Source organism: Camarhynchus parvulus, chromosome 3, assembly GCF_901933205.1.
Source record: "Camarhynchus parvulus chromosome 3, STF_HiC, whole genome shotgun sequence".
NCBI classification, from domain to species: domain Eukaryota; kingdom Metazoa; phylum Chordata; class Aves; order Passeriformes; family Thraupidae; genus Camarhynchus; species Camarhynchus parvulus.
The window spans coordinates 104,516,610-104,536,407 of NC_044573.1; the positions used below are offsets into that span (position 1 = coordinate 104,516,610).

The following is a 19,798-nucleotide window of genomic DNA, read 5'->3' on the forward strand; positions in this document are numbered from 1 at the left end:
CACATTGATTGTCTCTTGTGGAACTGTGTAAGATGGGGTAGAGGGCTTTTTTCACTGCAGTACTGCAAAGCCTTTATTAGAAAAGAATTGTTACTGGAAATAAGCTGAATTGGGATTGGCTATTTGCAACTATAAAAGATGTTTGCACCCATGCTCTGATGTGCTTGCTTAGCATATTTAAGGAAAACAATAAAGCTGATTATTGCCTTGCTCTTCAGTTACAGCTGGTTATGCTGAAACAGCAGTACAGTGGATTTAACATTCTGATGCTTAGACCCGAGATGCAGAAAAATTAAGTGATATGCACAGTATTGGAATAGAAATCTTGACTGTCTATGGAGTTAATCCTAGATCCGTGGTTTTCTTGTTCAGTGATTTTTTTTTTAACCCTAAAACTAGTCTGTTCTATAGATGCTATTTTAGTAATCACAACTTCAATATTAGTCATTAATATAATTTTAAACACTTCTCCCTTCCTGTACTAAGTAACTGTTTAAAAATGTTTTTTTTTAGCCTAAAAGAAAGGGGGATTGGGATTTTAGTTTAGGTTGGTTTTTATTCTTTTCTGGCCTAGTCTAGACACTTATAATTTTTTTTCACAATAATGAAATTTCTTTTTCAAATGCATATACATACTGCGCAGACATGTGTAATTAAAAATACAGTTCTGCCTTTTTTTTGTTGTTTGCTTGTTTTAGAAGGGAGAATTTTTCTCAGATACTGAGAATTGGAACAGGCGATCCAGAGAGATGGTGGAGTCACCATTCCTGGAAGTTTTCAAAGAAATTACTTGGCACTTAGTGCTATGCTTGAATTGGTGTGGTGGTCTTTGGTCAAAGGTAGGGCTCTGTGATCTTGGATAATGTTTCTATGATTCTATTCTATTACACAGTCTAGAAAAAAAAAGTCAGAAGAAAACTACCTAGCCTGAAACATTTTCTCTGATCACTGGCATGGCTGCCATCCAAGAGATAGTTTTCAAAAGTATTTTCAGTAGGAAATAATGTAACTTTTATTTCTCTCTGATACTCAGTGGTCCAGAACTGTCTTTTCAGGGTGACTAATACTTTACTTAGTGATATGCTCAAAAGAACTATATTACCAAAAACCTCCACCCTTTCCTTTCCCTCTTCTCAAGAATCCCAACTTGATCAAATTATTTTTTTCCTAAAGCATAAACTGCTGCAATGTAAATTCTTTAAATGTGTTTGTATAGCCAAAAGGCCACATATGGGCAATGTAGAATTTGGAATTAATTCCTTAAGATATGATAGAACATGTCTATATATTCTAAGATTGTCCTGATTTATAAACAGTGGTTTGGCAAGTAGTCACACTGTATGGTTTGGTAAGGAGATAGGGACATAGGTATAGGTAGTTGGACATTGTGCTCACTTTCTACATCTGCACCTTTTCGCCCAGAAGAAAATTATGTCATACAAATACGTCTCCAGAGCTCATTTGAGCAAATACTACTATTATCATGGATGATTCTTGTGTATTGGCTTGCCCTCATGAATCTAATTTTTAAATTTTCAGCTAAAGGCATTTGAAAGAGAACAGCTATACTTTTGACAAAGGGCTTGTTAAATAGAATTTTCTTTGGTGAAAATTCTTTTGAAATCACTTACCAGACACATTTCTTTCTTTTTACTGATATAGTACTATTGTTTCCCTTGTAGAAGTCACATTTAACAGCAAAATAAGTCAACATAATACTAGATATCCTTGCACTCCTCTTCATGTCCCTGCCACTGATCATAGCGCATTTTAAATATTGCAAGTTGCAAATGGCATCAGACTCTAATGCATTAATACTTGTAAAATATATACATGCATACACATATACTATTTGGATTGCTCTCCAGTCCTTTAGCTACAAGATTGAAAAATCCTGCTAAAATGTTGGAAATCTACTCTAAAGCTACTAATAAGAAGTTGCATTAATTATGAAAAGACAATTGTGTTTTCTGGACTACATATCTTACAACTTTTTCCATTAAAGAAACCATTGCTATTGTATTTCAATGGGGTTAAATATAACTGATGATCATTCTAAGAATGCTTTACACTGCTAGAATTGAGTGAAATTATCTTAATGTAGTACAAAACCGGAATATGAATAAATATGAAAGGTCCATCAAGCTGTCTTTTTCCTTTGTCTCTAATTCCTCTGTGCTTTTCTTAATGGTGTTGCTGTATTAGATACAACAGCACAAGGAACACAGAGCAGCCCACTGTTAGAAAAACCCTACCAGCTAGTGCAATTCCTTTTTAATCCTTTCACTAGTGATTTTTTTTTTCAGTTGAAGATGATAAAACTAAACTTTAGAGTTCATGGGTAATCTCTGCGAGTCATTTTGCAGCAATTAACTGTTCCAATTGATGTGAAACATTCTATCAATGCTAATAAACCAGCATTCTCCTCCCTTCTACCCATACCCCTTTCAAAGCCTAATACACAATGAGATTTTTCTGAGACATAACCAAAATAACTGGGCAGGGGGTTGTCAGGGAAGGAGAAGAGTTCAGAGAGGTGTGGGAAGAATCAACTTGCTAAAAATAGAAAGACTGCTTTCTGATGGTTCTGCAAAGCAGTATATTATTAGTTTTGAAATTTTTGACGTGGTTAAGAGAAAGAGTAGCCTTTAAGAGAGCATTAGTGTTTTCTTACAGAAAAAGGTTGATGTGTTCAGCCTATTGCAAAGTGCATTTGCTCGCATTCTTCCTGTGCAGCACAAAGGCAGCATTAATGGAAATGATAAATAGTTTGATGAGCAGGCCAGGTGGCACAGCAATGGCCTGCAAGGCTGCTGAGCTGGAGACAGGTTTTAAAACAAACTTGGGGTTCTTGCTTCCTGGACTGGTTGAAGTTGAACATGTCGAGGAGGTAATGTGATTGATCTCTTTGGAGGAAGATGCCAGCTGGAGAGCTCACAAACTGCTCCTTCAGGATTCTCCTTAACGATGAATTGATGGCAGCTTCTGAAAAGAGTTACTCACACCGCACTCTTCCCAGCCATTCAGAGGTAGGGCTCTATCACAGTGGCTGCTAAAAGAAGGAATTGAGAGTTTGAAGGGACAGGAAAAAGGTGTCCCTGGTGAAAGAAAATGCAGGAAGTACATTCCCAAAATGCAGCTATTATTTCTATACTGCTGTAAAATAGATTTTTTTAGGGGCTTATACACACAAATGGTTGTATTCTGTTTGCTTTGGGGTTTTTTATTTGTTTTTGTTTTGTTTTTCTTGTGGGATTTTTTGTTTCTTTGTTTGCATTTTTGGGGTTTCTTTTGTTTTTTTTTCATTACATATGGTTCTTGTAAATCCTAGTAAAATAAGAGGAGATCTTTTCATCTGAGGACTGCAATTCATATTATATTTTAAATCAATTATTTTAAAATTATGATACACAGGTGTTGAATCAAAAATATTCTAGATATCCTCAAAATCATGTTGAAGACAAGATTTGTTTTGATTTTAGCTTCATAGTCCTTGTAGTTCTTGAATTATATTCCTCCCTTTACTGGAAGTTCTGATACCTCTTCTTCTGAAAAGCTACGTTATGTGTCCTTTTGAAACTGTCCCTTACTGATTCAGGAACTTTATTTCTCAGTACAGAACAGCTTGTTACTTTTATCCTGCATAGCCAGCTTGTTATGACACTTTCTCTGATGTCAGACAACAGCAATGAAACTTTGGTATTATCAGTAGCTTAAGAATTTTAGTCAATAAGTAAATATGTTTGTTTTAACTTGAAATGAACAATATGCACAAAGGATACAAGGGTAGAAATTGAGTCCCACAGACAAACTGCACACAGTAGGAACAAGCAATCTTCTTTGAGTCTTAGGAACCTCAATCATCCAGATGGAGAAAGTGAAAATAATAGAAGAAATTTTGGTAACATCTAAAAAGGACAGCAAACAATAATTTTTCTGATTATACCTGATGTATTCAGGACTAAATGTTAAATAGCCTAAATAACGTAGAGCTCATTTTTTGTTACTCCAAGGCATTAGTTTTACTATAAAAAGCCTTTAAAATTTGATATCTGATAGCTGTGAAAAATTAAACTCCAAACAGTTTGTTGCTATAAAGATAGGGGCAGAATTTATTTATATCCTACATGTATTGCCTGGTTAGTCCTCAGCTGTTTAATGTTCTGATCTCCTGCAACTTTTTTGGCCGTTGCTGCTGCAGAAACTACTCCAGCAGGAGCCAGGATGTTAGGGTGTTCAGGGGAAGAGAAGATGAGTGGCAGCCAGGCATTGGGAAGCAGTTATTGTCCATAGATGAACCCAAGGGCTGCAGTTTTCATGCAAGACCTTGTTCTTTTGGTTTATATCTTTCCAGTGCTTAATTTTTAATTTGCTTACGAATAGTGACCCACTGTTCAATATTTAATCTAGAAAAGGTTTTTTTTGTGTATGGTGGTGGTTTTGTTTGTTTGTTTGTTTTTAGATAAATTATTCTGTTGTTCTTCAGGAAATTATTTTGGTGGGTTTTACTTTTCATTAAAACGAATTTATTCTTTGCACACTTTTAAAAACACAAATGCTACATCCCAAATGGTAGATACAATGTAGAAGGAAACCTCTAGCCTTTAATTAGTATTTGAAGGAGCCAGCTTTTGAAGTGTGATCCAGAACTGGAATCAGTTCCCACTGATCTGAGTTCCCACTAATGCCTGAATGGGAAAATCCTGCTTCTCAACATTTTACCAGAAAAATAAAAAGTACCAGATATTTTTTTGTTCTGTGAGGTGTTTCTCTGCAGCAAGGAGCTGTAGCAGCACCCCACACCGTGCACTCTCCACAGAGTAGCATTTCATTACTCCCTTGCAAGTGAGGGGGTTTTGTTTTCCAAAATCATCCTGTTGAGAGCCCAGCAAGCTGGAAGCTGTTGAACATATGCCAGTAAAGAATTTATTCCTTATAGTGGGTGGCCAAGTGGACCACTGAAGTGAGTCATTTAGTGGAGTGGAACATGTTTTGTTCCCTGTCATAATCCATCTCAACTTTAAAATTTTACTGGTGGCTGGAAACATGATGAAATATATATGTTAAAATCTTAAAAATGGATGTACTCACTCTAACTATTACTAAAATTAAATATTCTGCTACATGTAGAAGCTATGAAAAATATTGCACATTAAAAGTTTAAGGTTTATTTTTATTTCACATTGATGAGGACAGGAGAAAAAACATATCTTTGAAAACCCTGGAATTTGCTTGTGTCTCAGATTTAATTTATCTTAAAATATATTTTGAGAAGTCTCATTGGTTACTATTTGTAGTTGACAGTTATTGAAAGCATAAATACTTCTTCCTGTGCTTGCCTGCACATCTGTACTGTCCCAGCACTGAGGTCCAGTCAGTGCATTGAAGAAATGTACACTTGAAGGCTTTCTTCCCCACATTCTCACCCTCAGGTTTCTTTGGTAGCTTTCTACCTTTTGTACTGCCTTCCAGTGCAGTACTCTGTTTATTCCTCATCACTTCTCATCACTTCTCTGTCAGATACATAGGTAACCCAGAATGCAGACACTACCATAGCATTCTCCTTGTCAGACTTTAATTACTCTAGTTCCTGCATCTGTAAATCTCCTATTTCAAATTTTGGTGTGATTTTTTCTTTCTCTGAGGTAGTCCAATAATGATAAGATTTATGAAGATTACATTTTTTTTTTTTTTTTAAATTCTTGAACAGCCCAGTTAGGACCTTTAAGGACTTATGTTCTTGGGTAATTCTCTGGAACAGAACAAAGTTTGGAAGTTTTGAAATCATTGGGTCTCACCCACTGCCATTTCCTGAGGTTTTTGTGGTTAGTGCATAGAACTAATAGTACCAAGGTTGTGGGTACAACTCCTGTGTGAGCCATTCAGCTAAGAGCTGGACTTGATGGTCTTTGTGGGTTCCTTCCAACTCAGAATATTCTGTGGTTCTCAAACTAATTAAACTATATGTTTAATTCATTAGAGTATTGGAAAACATTTACTTCAAAAAGTCCTGTAGGCAAGAAAACACTTCTTGCTATTCTATAACAAATCTTGGACCTACAGTAAAAGACCAAAACTGTATTGTATTGATGCAACAAATGTGGATAGATAAAGGGACCTGTCAATTTGTTTACCAAAATTTTGTAATCTAAACTTGCTGCAGAAAAAAACAACATCTCTTTTCCTTTTCTTTCTATCCCATTTCAAAGTTTCTTGGCAGCTTAACTGTCCATTCCATCTCCAAAGGTGTAACAAATGTGATTGGTGTAACACCTGAAAATATGCTTAAAATACGCACGTTAGGGACTCTGCCCTTTTGAGTAAAGAATGCTTTGAAAGAGCAGTTTGCAGTCAAGAAAGAACAGTTAGTCTTCCCTTTAACATTTGATATGTTAAAAATATTCAATACTTGTACAGAAAACTTGAACATCATAAACCACTGTAATGTTTCATACAATCAAATTAATTTCAAAGTCACTTCCAAAAACATAGTAAGTTTTGTTCTGCAGTGGTTTTAGTTCCAAAACTGGCAGAGTAGTGTAAAGCTACTTCTGTTTCTCACTGTTCTTGAAAAGTGATTCAGTATAGAAACATGAGAAGAGATTCATGTGAGAGTGTTATACAGTGCTGAAATGCTTCACAACTTTGTATGTAAACTTGATTTATTATTTGGGAGACTGTCTAGTCTGATTAAAAACTGTTAGTCTGGGATGTGGCTTTAATTGAATTAGAGTAATATGTTCTTCGAAGAGTAATGTCACAGTTGCACGATAAGTCTAGAGGAAGATTTGTCCGTCTGAAGGTAATCCTAAATGAGGCTCCTTACTCTCCATTAATATTAAGGGAAAAGAAACTTGTACTAAAGTGTTGGGAGTACAGATACTTCTTAATTTTTCTTTTTAACAACATTTTTGTGAATCAGTTCCAACCAAATGAGAGAGGGAAAAAATCTGGAAACTGAATGCTTATAGTATGTTCTCCTGCTACCAGTTCGGGTTCTTGTTTTGATAATTTTCCCGAATCCTGTTTTCTTTAAGGTCTCATTCGATTACAAGAGCTCATCAAGGCTCCATCGCGATACAACCTAAGACTAAAAATCCGTCAGTTACCGGCTGACACAAAAGATGCAAAGCCATTGCTAAAGGAGATGAAAAGAGGCAAAGAATTCCATGTAATCTTTGACTGCAGCCATGAAATGGCAGCAGGCATCTTGAAACAGGTAATCCTCATTCTGCTTTAGATGTCTTAATCTTTTTCATCCCTAATAAATAAAAGAATTATCCAGACCTAATGATATTTAACAAGCAGGGAAATTGTATGTCAGTTTTACTCAGGCCTTACTGAAAATCAACCAAGGATTTCAGAGGCAATTTTATTGGTGACACAAAAGGTAGGTGCTTTAATTATGCTTTTATAATGAAAGAGTTTAAATAATTTATGTTCAGGAGGAATATGGAGACCTATTAATCTTTCAATTATGAAGAACCAGTACTTTGGAGAATTGATGCTTAAAGCATGGTTTTAAATACTTGATTAATGTTATTTTATACATCAACTCTTTATATATGTAGGTATATATGTATTTTTATATTTGTTTTTATTTTAGGCCTCTAGGATGTGTATTCCTAATCAGAGACTGATATCTGAAAAATATGTTACCAAAAGACCACTTTAATGTCTTCCATTGAGAGGACAGATGTCACAGACATGTTTTATGAAAAATCCTTTCCTTAGGATTTTTTCTCCTGAGAAGCTGAGAGGCCTCAGGAACAAAATGTAAACAATAATTATCTGCTGCTGTGGAATGCAACAGCTGGATCTGTGATTGGTCTCATGTGGTTGTTTCTAATTAATGGCCAATCACAGTCCAGCTGTCTCGGACTGTCTCGGTGAGCCACAAACCTTTGTTATCTTTCCTTTTCTATTCTTAGCTAGCCCTCTGATGAAATCCTTTCTTCTATTCTTTTAGTATAGTTTTAATATAATATATATCATAAAATAATAAATCAAGCCTTCTGAAACATGGAGTCAACATTCTTGTCTCTTCCCTCATCCTGGGATCCCTGCAAGCACGATAACAGACAGAATCCATATCTTAGAGCCATATTCTCTTTGCACTAATAATGGAACTGCAAAACGCCCAAGTACATTTGGGTTGATGCTTTGAAAATATTGTGTACAGATGAAATGAGTAGGTGAGATACAGAAAAATTCCAAATATTTAACTGGCTCAGAGACAATCTTCCCCATAGTTTTTTAATTAAGCTATGACTTCCAATAAAGAGGATAGGAGGAACACCTAAACCAAAACGGTATTCTGCACTTCTAATGCATAGTTTTAGTGACTTTAATTCAAGTTTATTCTATGTTTGCTAGAAAACTGTAGGGTCTAAATTGAAACCAAAATGTATTTAAGAGTTGGAAATATGTGTCTCATTAGAGGTACTTACAGGTATTACTGTGGGTATAATTAAAATTGCTAGTAAGTCTACATATATAATATAATTTATTTATTGTTCATTGATTGAAAAACTTTTATTAGTTCCTAGTAATTTTAAACCTCTGCTAGTGGTTTTTTCTAAACATAAGCCAGACTAGTTATTCTAGTTGTTTAGACCAAATCATTGAATGTACATTTAATTATTTTAAATATTTAAAATCTAAACAATGCAAATGGGAAATGTGTTGATGGCAATATTAAGCGCAATACTAACAAAAACTCCATTGAGATACATTAGTTATACACTACCTAGAAATTTTTAGGTGAAAAAACCCTTTTATTTCACAGTATACAGCACTGTGAAAAATGTATGAATAGGGGGAAATGGGAACAAAATTAAAACCATTGTATCTTTAATCATGTCCCAGGACCCAAGAGTGAGCATTAAGCCTCTTTAAACCAAATAGTGAACTGTTTCATCAAAGCACACTGGTTATCCTAAAGATTACAGAGGGAAGATACAGAAAAAAGTCTTTCATAAATGTTTAGATCTTTATACAGATTCTGTAGATTTTTACTTTTCCATTCAGGTCCTATACTGCAATGCTCTAAATATGCCCAATATTTGTAGTTTTGAAGCTGAATGTGAGCACTTGCCATTGAAATTGACTCAAGGGGTGTTGAGAATATATTATTTATTTAATGTTAATATTCCAAATATAGTGTTTATAAGTGATTATTGAAAAAAATATATATCCATTTCTGAATTATTGACTGATCAGATTTTTTTTCCCTGTTAATGGAGGGATGACTCTTGGGAGACATGACAAGGAGTTTCATTTTGAGAGGATAATTGGAAAGATTAGCAGTGGAGCTGGTGGAAGACAACACAAGTTGAAAATAAAGAAAACAAAGTACCTTGAGAACCAAGTGAAACAGCAACTACATTTTGCTGGCCAAAAAAATGTAATGAAAAGTAAAAAAAAAATCCTATCAATCAGACAAAAATACTTAAATTAAGGCAAATCTCATTGTTATCTACATCACCAGGCAACCAGGGAAACCATACATAATTTAAAAGGTTAGGGAAGCACTGTAATAGTGAGAACTGAGAAGTTACAATGTTTGAAGAGGAAAAAGAAGTGAGATCTTTAGAGAAGTGAGAAGGTGAAAGCAGGAAGACCTGGAAAAGAGACAGCATCATGTCACAGCAGAATAAGGAACATGTGTAGGACGTTGTGCAGGGATCCTTTGGAGCATGAAAGACTTGATTAGAAGCAGTTATGATATAGGTGACTGCAAATGTGATACACATATAGAGGAAGACACTAGTTTTATAAAAAAAAAGTTCTTATAAAAGCTAAGTATGTTTGTAGTTTAGAGTTCCTAATGAAGGTGTAATATTATGGGAGTGTGGTTTTCCTGTGTTTGAGAATTTAATTTCTACTGGAACACTATACTCTAGCTCTAAGTACTGTTGTGGAGTTGTCAGTACATTAGTATAGGCATTCTTTAGGAAAGTGGTGGGTTTTTTCAAAATCTTGTTTAAAATATTATAAAATCTGATTTATAACTAACGTTTGGATTAGTTTTCGATTTTTTTCTTTTGAAAAGATCATATAGACTATTAATTTCATCATTTTTCAGACAGTGTCAAAGTAAAAAGCCTCCCACAGCCTTCAGAATGCTGACAATTCTTTTTAATACAAATTCTGGTATTGTCACAGTAGTATAATTGTGGCCTTCAGTGTCTTTAAGGAGTCCATCTGGTAGCAACTTGGCAAAGAATTCTTTTGATAGTTCCTGGGCAGGAACAAAATACTAAGACAACTTTTGTGAAGAGCATGAAGATAAATGCTTTTCTGGGGAAAATGCCCTTAGTGAATAAACATGATGAAACATAGTTTTAATCTACAAATATTTTTTATGCAGTTGAGAGGAAAGCATGAACTCTTAAAATGCACAGTTTATCAAAAACTACTTCGTATTACATAGATGGAAAGAGCAATGAAGGTACTTGAGAGATACCTAAATTTATAAATAATTCTATGAATATTTGTTCATTTTTATTTAAGTAATATCTCTCTTGCTGTTCAAAATTTGACTTGAGAGAATTTTCTTCCATGGTTGGAAAAATGTGCACATGTATTATATAAGCTTGGGTCCTTCTTTTAAATGCATGGTATTGTTCATCAAAATAGAAAAAAAATTCCTATTAGGTAATTCATTTTAAAGAAAAGGTTCAATAATGAATGAAAATATTGTCGACTCAAATTATGTGTTGTAACTTAATGTATCCATTAGTATGTAAAAATACAAGCCTCTTTCACATTTACTGCACTAAACAGTCTAATAATATTCTTTCTATCAGAAAATCTGGTTCATAAATTCCGTTAATAGTCAGTAATCTTCTCTAACTGCTAAGAAATGACTTGCTTGACCTAATTTTAGCATAATTCCAACCCAATAGTCTCATCTTAGTAGTGTTCTTTTGCAGTTTCATTTGCCATGTGAGTGTGATAAAAAGTATTATATGGCCTCAGAAACATTAATCTTTTGTTTATTTTTTTCAAGGCTTTAGCAATGGGGATGATGACAGAATACTATCATTATATCTTTACTACACTGGTAAGTGGCTTGTGAAAACATAGTGATGACATCCAACAAAGATATTACTTTCCTAATTATATTGCTTAACAAAGTGGATAAAGGTCTCTCTGGAATGGGGTGTGAGTGAAAGATGTTTTCTTTGCTGAGTTTTCTTATTTCAGTGAAAACTCATCAGGATGGTTTAATTATTGTTCAACAGTGTGCCCTGAAAACTGATAGACCTGAAAAAAGCATCTGGCTGTGACACTTTTAACTATCAAGCAGGGTTAAATGTATAATTCATAATTGATTGTTTTGTGCATTTTGTCCTTTCTGTCTTTTAGCTGTTCGTATGTGAAGAGTAAGACATTTTAAAATTTACTCATATATTCCATATTTTTGATTCAACATTTTACAAGGTAGTTCTTCTCTGTCATATGATTCATGAATAATTTGGTGTGAATCTGAGCAGCATTTTATTTAACAATTCATATGAGCTTTTTAGGCACATGAATTATGCAATATTCTTTGGTGTCCACTGTAAATGTAACTTAGAAGGGATTTGATCATTCTTGGATCTATAGGTTGAAATAAATGAACATTTAAAATGTAATGCCCTTACAAAACAAACATGTATGTGAAGACCTTTTTCCTGCTCATCACAGCCCAGCTAAGAAACAGTTTAAAAGTTGGTAAAATATTATTCTAGAGACTACAGTCTCCAGATTTGTGCACATTTTTCTGTCTTGAATTTGCATTCAATTTTGTCTAATTAGATTTCAGTTCATGATGTTTTTTGAAAGAAAAGCATGAGACAAACGTGAGAGAGATGTGCCTTGGCAAAACCATGCTTGAACTGACTCATGTTTAAAATCACATACATGTTTAAGCTCTTATGAAAATAAATCCTTTGTGGTAGGGTAGGAGTCCACCTCAGAATCACAAAACAGAAGTTCGTGTATGGTATTAACATGAAATAGCTAGTTGGATAGAAAGCAAAATAACTTGTGAATTTCAAAGGCACACCCCAAACAAATACCTATCTTATTTTAGAAGGATAAATTGTTCTGTCACTTATAGATTTAGGATTTCATGCAATAAAATTTCCCTCACTAAATAGATTTCCTGCCATATAAATGGATTATAGATGTTTTGAAGGTTTTTTATTTATTTTTAAAAAAATTTGCCCTAGATGAAAATTGTTTCTTTGAGTACTACGCTGTCCTTTGGCATTGAATTCTCGCTCTTAAAGCTCTGTTTAAAAATCAGAATTTTCTGTCATTCTTATTTGCTTATTAAAATATTATATTTTCTGTGGGGACAAGAGTATTATATTGACTTGGAATTATCAAGAGATAATTTACTGTGCACAAACATATCAGAGATTTTGATTTTGCAATGTAGCTCTGGAACAGCATCAGAATTTAGTTGTTTTTATATATTAATTGCTTCTTACCTGACATGGTGAAAGTCCTGTCAAATAAATTTTCCAGTCGCAGTGTTTACAACAGTCTTCTGTGTAATCTCCTCTTGATTGATTCAGGATGTAATGCACTGGCTCATTAATACACTGACCTGAGTGCATTTGTAATAAGTGCATAATATGGTGTATATTTATTACATTCCAGTATAAACATAAATGTGTTTGGATTAAAAAACTGCATTCAAGGTTCTGACTTCTTGCACAGTAAAAACCGATATAATTTTTAAAAGAGAAAGATGTAACATAGTTCTTGTTATGTTCAACATATCCTTTCAATAAAATGTTTTAGTTCTTTGAAAAGAGGATGAGAAGTTATTTTAAATGAATTTTGAAATGTGCATATCTTAGATATTGTGAATGGGAAAGTAAATCATATTACTAGCTATGGAATTAAAAATGGGTAGTGATTGATAACTGGTTGATATTTTTATGGGCTTTGTAATGTTAACAATGGGTGTTGTATTTGGATTTTCTGTAGTACAATATTTGATCTTCTTCAGCTCTAGCCAGTAAACAAAAATGGATTCAAGCAAGTGTTACACCTAAAGCCAACTGACAGCAAAAATTAAATTCAAAATTAGATGAATGAATACCTATGAATTATGGGGAAAATTTCTATTTTCAATAAATTAAAATTACGTTATAGGGAAAGAATAGATTATGTTTAACCTTGATTACATCTTTTTTTTTCCCCTGGTCAAAAATTGATCTTAGACCTGAGTTTCCTGAAGTCTAGTACTGTTTCTACCTTGCTTCTTAGGATTTGATCAAAGCACTAGGATAACTTGAACTTTCTTGAGCTAAAATTTGAATTGTTTTACTTTTTATTAATTATATTTCCCCCTGTGTATATTTGAGGGCTAACTGTGCACACACACACACAGATATACTGAAAACATATAAATTAGCAAAAGTTATTCTTGCAAAGATGAATTCCTAACCAAAGAAATGTCCATTTTTGGAAGTATGTTGATGACAGTGAAAAAATGCTTTTGATTAAATTTAAAGCCATGTACATTTCTCCTTTTCCCTGCTCACCACCACCCCCACTCCCTGCCTACCCTCCTCCACCAATTTATCCTCCTAAGATTAACATGTTTAAGTTTCACTGAGAGTGAAAGCTCAAGGAAACTCTTGTCCAGTTTATTTCATTATTGCATGTTTGTTTAATTTCTGACAAGTTCAAGAAATAGCAATTAATATTAATATCTAGAAATTGAAAATTTCTAGATATTAATTACTGTAGTATTTTAGCCTACCTCATAGTAGATACAGTTCTGTAATTGGACTAACATTTCCTGAAAGTCTGGTCTTCTTCCTCTGAGGATCAGATGACTCCCACCATAAGGGCAGCCACGTTGCTTGCTCACAGACACAGGCCCCCAGACAAGCAGAACACGTTTCCTAGCATAAATAGCACTGAAAAATTACCGTACTCTCATCTGGGGAGATGGCCCGACAATCGAGATAACAATTGCAGTGTATTACAGAATTTATACAATGGTGACTTTTTCAGGACCTGTTTGCCTTGGATGTGGAACCCTATCGGTACAGTGGTGTTAACATGACTGGATTCAGAATTCTAAACACAGAAAACACCCAGGTGTCATCTATCATTGAGAAGTGGTCTATGGAGCGCTTGCAAGCACCACCGAAGCCTGATTCAGGTTTGCTGGATGGATTTATGACGGTATGAATACCAGTATTTGGTTCTTTTTATTATATGTTTGTGAAGTTAAAAAAAAAATACAACTTTTTGTTGTTAAAAATGTTTAGAGGTATGTAACCAAATATTATTGTAAACATGAGTCAGAGAGTAACTGTGATGTTTCTGTTAATATTTTGCAGATGGAATACATGATTATATTAACTTTTTTTTCAAAATTGCATGTACTGTATTTTTTTCAAATTATAGTGCCATATTCTAAATATCGGATTAATCTAATTTGCTGGTGAAATTTTTTTATGGCACAAAAATCAAGCTAATGAAAATTGTCTATTTCTCTACATTTTGTGTCTTATTAATTTAAGATTCATTCATTATAATGTGTACTTTCTAATATTTACATAAATCTGGTTTTAAAATATTTTATTAATATTATGAACAGGACCTCATTACTATCTTTTGTACTTTCTGTTGTTTCAGATTAATCTGATTAATTAATCTGGTTGTTTATATTCATTTTTTTCCTTCCATTTTGCCACTAGTCTTTGGCCTCACTTCAGTTCATAAAAATCTCAACTATATTCCTGGAAAAAAAGTTTCATTGTTAGGTTTTGGTGAGTTTCTGCTCATTAGTTGGAATTCAGTGTGGAATTATAATGTCAGGAAGGAAATTATTTTAAAAGATATCCTACATTAGATCTGCTTTAGTCTTTGAATTTGTTGAAAGATTTTCCACTTTGGCCCCTTAGCAATTAAGGTAGTCGGGTCTTGTTTGGCTTTGTTTTTTATTTTTTGGGAGTTTTTTTATGGTTGTTGTTAGGTGTCTTTTTTGTTTTTTTTTTTTAGGCTTTTCATCTTCAATTTGAAAAAATAGAAAACTCTATTTCTTGAAGACAGGTATCTTAGTAACATATCAGATGCCTAGATTGTATTAATTATTCCACATAACACATCTAATCAGCATTTTTTTTCTACTGATAAGCTTTAATGATCTTATAGATATTAGGCACTAAATTGCAATCAACATTTTAATAAGTTTAATTTTTTTCTAGAAAATCACCCTTTTTAGGGAAAAATGCTTTTTTAATGTACTTACTGTATATAATATTTTGAACATGATAATTTGAAACATTTTAAATTTAATTTGTTTACTAATTTCCTTGCACTGCACTTTAGAGATTGCATCACACAGTAGTTTAAAAGTTATATTGTTCATTTCTCTAAATTATTTCAAAAATTGAAATAATTGAACCCCCAAAATCTAGAAATTGTGTGAAGCCCGCATCTGGTTTATATATAGCTGCTACTTATTACTGTAAGTCATTGTTTCATGCTTCCTTGTATGCATTAATATTCTCAATTCTTTTTTTTACCTTTTTGAATTTAAAATTTGCATCATTTCTTCTCATTCATTGTAGTTGTATATTTTATATACTGATCAAAGATGTAACTGATGTCAGACCTTTGTATATTTACCAAGATCAGTAGTGATAGTTATTTTATGAGAACATAGGGCTATGGTGAAAAATAATGGAATAATAAATATTGGAATAGAGTTCTGGGGGCCAGTTGCATGTTTTTCATCTCTTGTGGTGCTGTAAAGAAGGTGCTTTTCTCAGAAAACCACCCGATGTGCAGCAGAACCCTATAATTGCTATTATAGGACTCTGTCAGAATAATATTTTACATCATTACATTGCCTCAGGATAGAAAAGTGTGGAAAAGTGCATGAAAAACAGTGGCTTCTCTTCTGGACCTGAAAGAGTTCTCTATGCTCCAAGTGGAACCAAGTGTTGATACAGACTGTGATGAATATTTTATGGTCATTCCTTTTGTTGATTAATCATTTAAATGTGCTTTGATTACCTGGGTTTTAAATACCTGAGAGATGCAGAGAGCATTTAAATTTTATTTAAAAGGCTAATAATCTTGGGAAACATTATGAGTTTACAGAGTTTTTTTGATCTGGTCCTTAGATACAAAAAATCATCCACAGCATGTCCATTTGGACGGTGCGAAGAAAAATTCAAATCATGATGTCGTTGCACAATGTTCTTTCCGTGCCCAGAATAAAATAATTTTATCGACTTATTACAGGGAAGTTGTAAAATCAGTTAAGTGTGTGAAAATTGACTTTCATGTCACTGTTCATGTATATTTAAAGTCAAAAATGGACTTGGAAATCAAAGACTCTTCACAGATATTGGTGCTATGGTGTGCTCTAACTGATCTGGGCTGGGCTGGACTGGAAATGTGTTTTATTTTCACTGGTTGATAATGGCTACAGCTTAATGAGAAAAAAATTAGCAAGAAGACTGCTTAATGGGAACACATTAAGTTTGAACCCCACAGCTAAATGCCATTTAATCAGGTTTAAAACACCTAAAACTTGTTCCAAATAAAAATCTGAAGTTTGTATAAAGCATTTAGAGAGTTCAGTGAAGACTAGCTCTTTTCTGGTGGTGTAAAAGCAGGCAGTTATGAATTGCAAAGTTTTTAAGCTCCAGTAGTATTTGTGTAAGATACTTTTAATCAAGGCTTTCTACCATATTGAAAAATTCAAGTAATAAATAATTACTTATTGGTACATCAAAGAAAAGAAATGCATTCTATGATTTAGGAGAGTAACTACAGTACAATTGGCTTTGTTTTTCCCTGGCTTCACAAAATCCGTAGAAATGTTGAAAATTGCTTGCCGTGTTGTTTCAGACTATTCACACTTTGCACAGTCTTCTTGAGATAAAAGTACTTGTGTAAATGTTTATAAAAATTATTTCTTTTAAGGGCTAAACTAATTTATATTGAAGAAAAATGTGACTGTACTTTTAATAGATACATAGAAGTCCTGTGGATGACTCACGGGTCTACTCTGACTGAAGACATTTTTCTATCATAATTCCCATACTTATAGACCTAATTTGTGCATTTGATGGTTCTTTCATATTTCTTAATGTCTGAGGATAATCAAAATGATACTTGTCCTCATAATGTAGAAATAAGAATCAAAATGTGTTGCTATTCAAGTGTATTCGTATCCTTTTATCTGTCACACACTTGCGCACGTATGCATGTGCACACGTGGTATAGCTTATTAAGCTACTTAAATAATTGTATTGATTTCTTAAATTTGTAATCTCCTTTTTATTTTAAGTATTCTCAGCAGTCTTGTATTTACTTTGACCATCTTTTTTGTATCCTCATCTTACCAGGAATAAAGAAAATATAGTGCCTATAAAAGTAAACATCAAATGAAACTGGTACATGTCATGGCTGTTATTTCTTATAATAAAATTACAGGAATTTATACAGTAACAATTTTGCCAGAGGTAATAAACCATACCTTTAGAAAATTTCAGAAGAAATGAAAAGTCAAAGATCAAATGGCAATACCTTGTCTTTCTTTCTAGTGGAATTAACTGTATCTAACATTTCAGTATCTATTTATCGTTGTCTTCTTGTTTCCTCTTGTTGCTTGAGTGGAAAAAGTCAAAGGAAACAAAAATGCATTTTTGTCCATTTTAAATCCAAATCTGTTTTTTTTTTTCAGACTAGGAAAACTTTTAAATTAGTTATCACTTGATCTTGCACTTCCTGACTTGGTTCAGCAATGCATGTAAGCAAGTTTTTTTAAAATTTGACTTACATATTTCCGAGTAAAATCCAGAATGGCTACTCTGCCAAATTGAAATGGGCAAACATGAGTTCATTCACTCATTTCCCTGTTTCTCACCACCTATTCTTGCTTGTTAGCAGTTCAAAAAGCACTTTTAGGAAGTTAGACTCTGGACAGGGTGGGTTGTTAGCATTTGAACCTTGTGTTATCCCAGTATTAAGCAACTGCTAACTAGATTGAAACTGTTGAAACCATTCTCTGATATATTACATACTCATTACTGTTATTTTTCACCGACTCTATACTGAATTCTGAAATTTGAAAGTGATTGGTACTTAGCAACCACTTAAATGGAATGACTTGGCATTAATAAAACCAGATTATTTTTCAACCAGATTATGATTTGTTCTGGAAAAATGAACTTATAAGTTAATAAAACCCCCAAATATACCATAATGAAATAAAAATATTTAATTAGTGTAACTTGAGCTGTTTTTTTTCCTTAAAAAGTTTAGATTTGCAGGGGTTCATCCTTATTTAAGCCTGGAGTAAAAAGCAATTTTGAACTTTCCTGCAAAATGATACTTAATTATTATGGCAATATTTTTATTAAGTTCTATCAATATTGGCATCTGTACTGTATAAGTAGAAAAATATTCTGGAAAACAGAGGGGCAACATACTATTTTAAAGAAATTTTAGTATACTTCACTGACTGAGTCTGTACAAGTATTACACAGAAAGAAGAAAAAAGCCACAAAACCCTGAGCATAAATACACTTCCACACTTATATATGACAACCATGATTCACGCCAAGCAAAATAGAGCATAAATAAAGTGTTATGAGTTCAGAATTCTTTTACTCCTCAACTATTATCTTCACAGTTTTCTGTGCCTCAAGTCAGAATTTAGCATGCATAATTAAGATGACCTAACAAGCCCTGCTGCTTAATTAACATAAAGTTTTCCTTACTAATTGCTTTTGCCTATCATCCAATTCAGCTCTCAGCTTTCTTCTTATATAGAAAAGATTGTTCTTTTTATTCTATTCTTTAATGCCCACTTTAGTAGCTGTATATGGGAGGTGCAGAGAAGCACTGTGGTACTTCTTGAATGCAAGAGCCAAGGTCAATATTTAGTATTTACCCCAGAAAAATCACAGTTTGCAGCTGATGCATTTTGTGTACTGCCTGGCGGAATGAAGCATTATTTAGTTGAGCATTTTCTCTTTTCACTCCTAATTATTTTTGCCTTTTTGTTTCGTTATCTTCTCAGTAAATGAAAATTATTATTGAAAAAATCCCTGAAATTTAGAATGATATTGAATACCATCGGCAAAATGCCAGAGATTTTTTGCATATGGAGGATGGATTTATGGTTCATTTCCATGTATGGGATTTTCATTTGCTTCAAAAAAGGGAGGTGAAATTTTATTCATAAAGTTTTGAAATTTCTAAAGCTGGTGTAGAGACTTCCTCAGATAAGGAAAATAGATTCAGTGGTGTTTTCTTTAAGTATGTAACTGCAAAGAAAATGCAAAGATAGTGAGGAGAGATTCTAATACCTCCATAAATTGTCCTTAATTGAAGGAATGTACAAATGCATTTACTCACAGAGCTGCCTAGGAAATTCATTTTGAAAGTAGCCATTTTAAGGGATACAGTAAAAATCCTCAAGTTACAATTCCTTTGGTATTTGCGAATGGAAATGAAAGAGAGAATAATGTTGGATTTGTAAATGTGTAGATATTTTTCCCTAATTAGATCTCCATATTTGCACACCTTAAGACTTGGGGGATGCATTTATACAATATATTCTTTGTTTATTCTCTTTTTCCCCGATTGCAAGAAAGATTCCAGTAAGCAACCTCTCTATGTCTAAACCTTATGACTGTTTTGTAAAATTTAATTTATCTGAATGTTCTCTTTCTTAGCTGTATGGATATGTTAGTTTAATATTCTCAGAAATTTTGTTGAATCCAAGGTCAAGCCAAAGAATTGCTAAAAA

General features: G+C 33.3%; 1 protein-coding gene across 1 annotated transcript in view; it reads left to right on the forward strand.

The window, feature by feature from the left end:
- The window catches only part of GRIK2 (glutamate ionotropic receptor kainate type subunit 2), a 353,639-nt gene that overhangs the window by 129,157 nt on the left and 204,684 nt on the right, over window positions 1–19,798 (forward strand). The window contains exons 5-7 of the mRNA XM_030944939.1: window positions 7,038–7,219; window positions 11,015–11,068; window positions 14,029–14,202. Coding sequence (XP_030800799.1) covers window positions 7,038–7,219; window positions 11,015–11,068; window positions 14,029–14,202 — 410 coding nt within the window. The remainder of the gene's footprint in view (window positions 1–7,037; window positions 7,220–11,014; window positions 11,069–14,028; window positions 14,203–19,798) is intronic.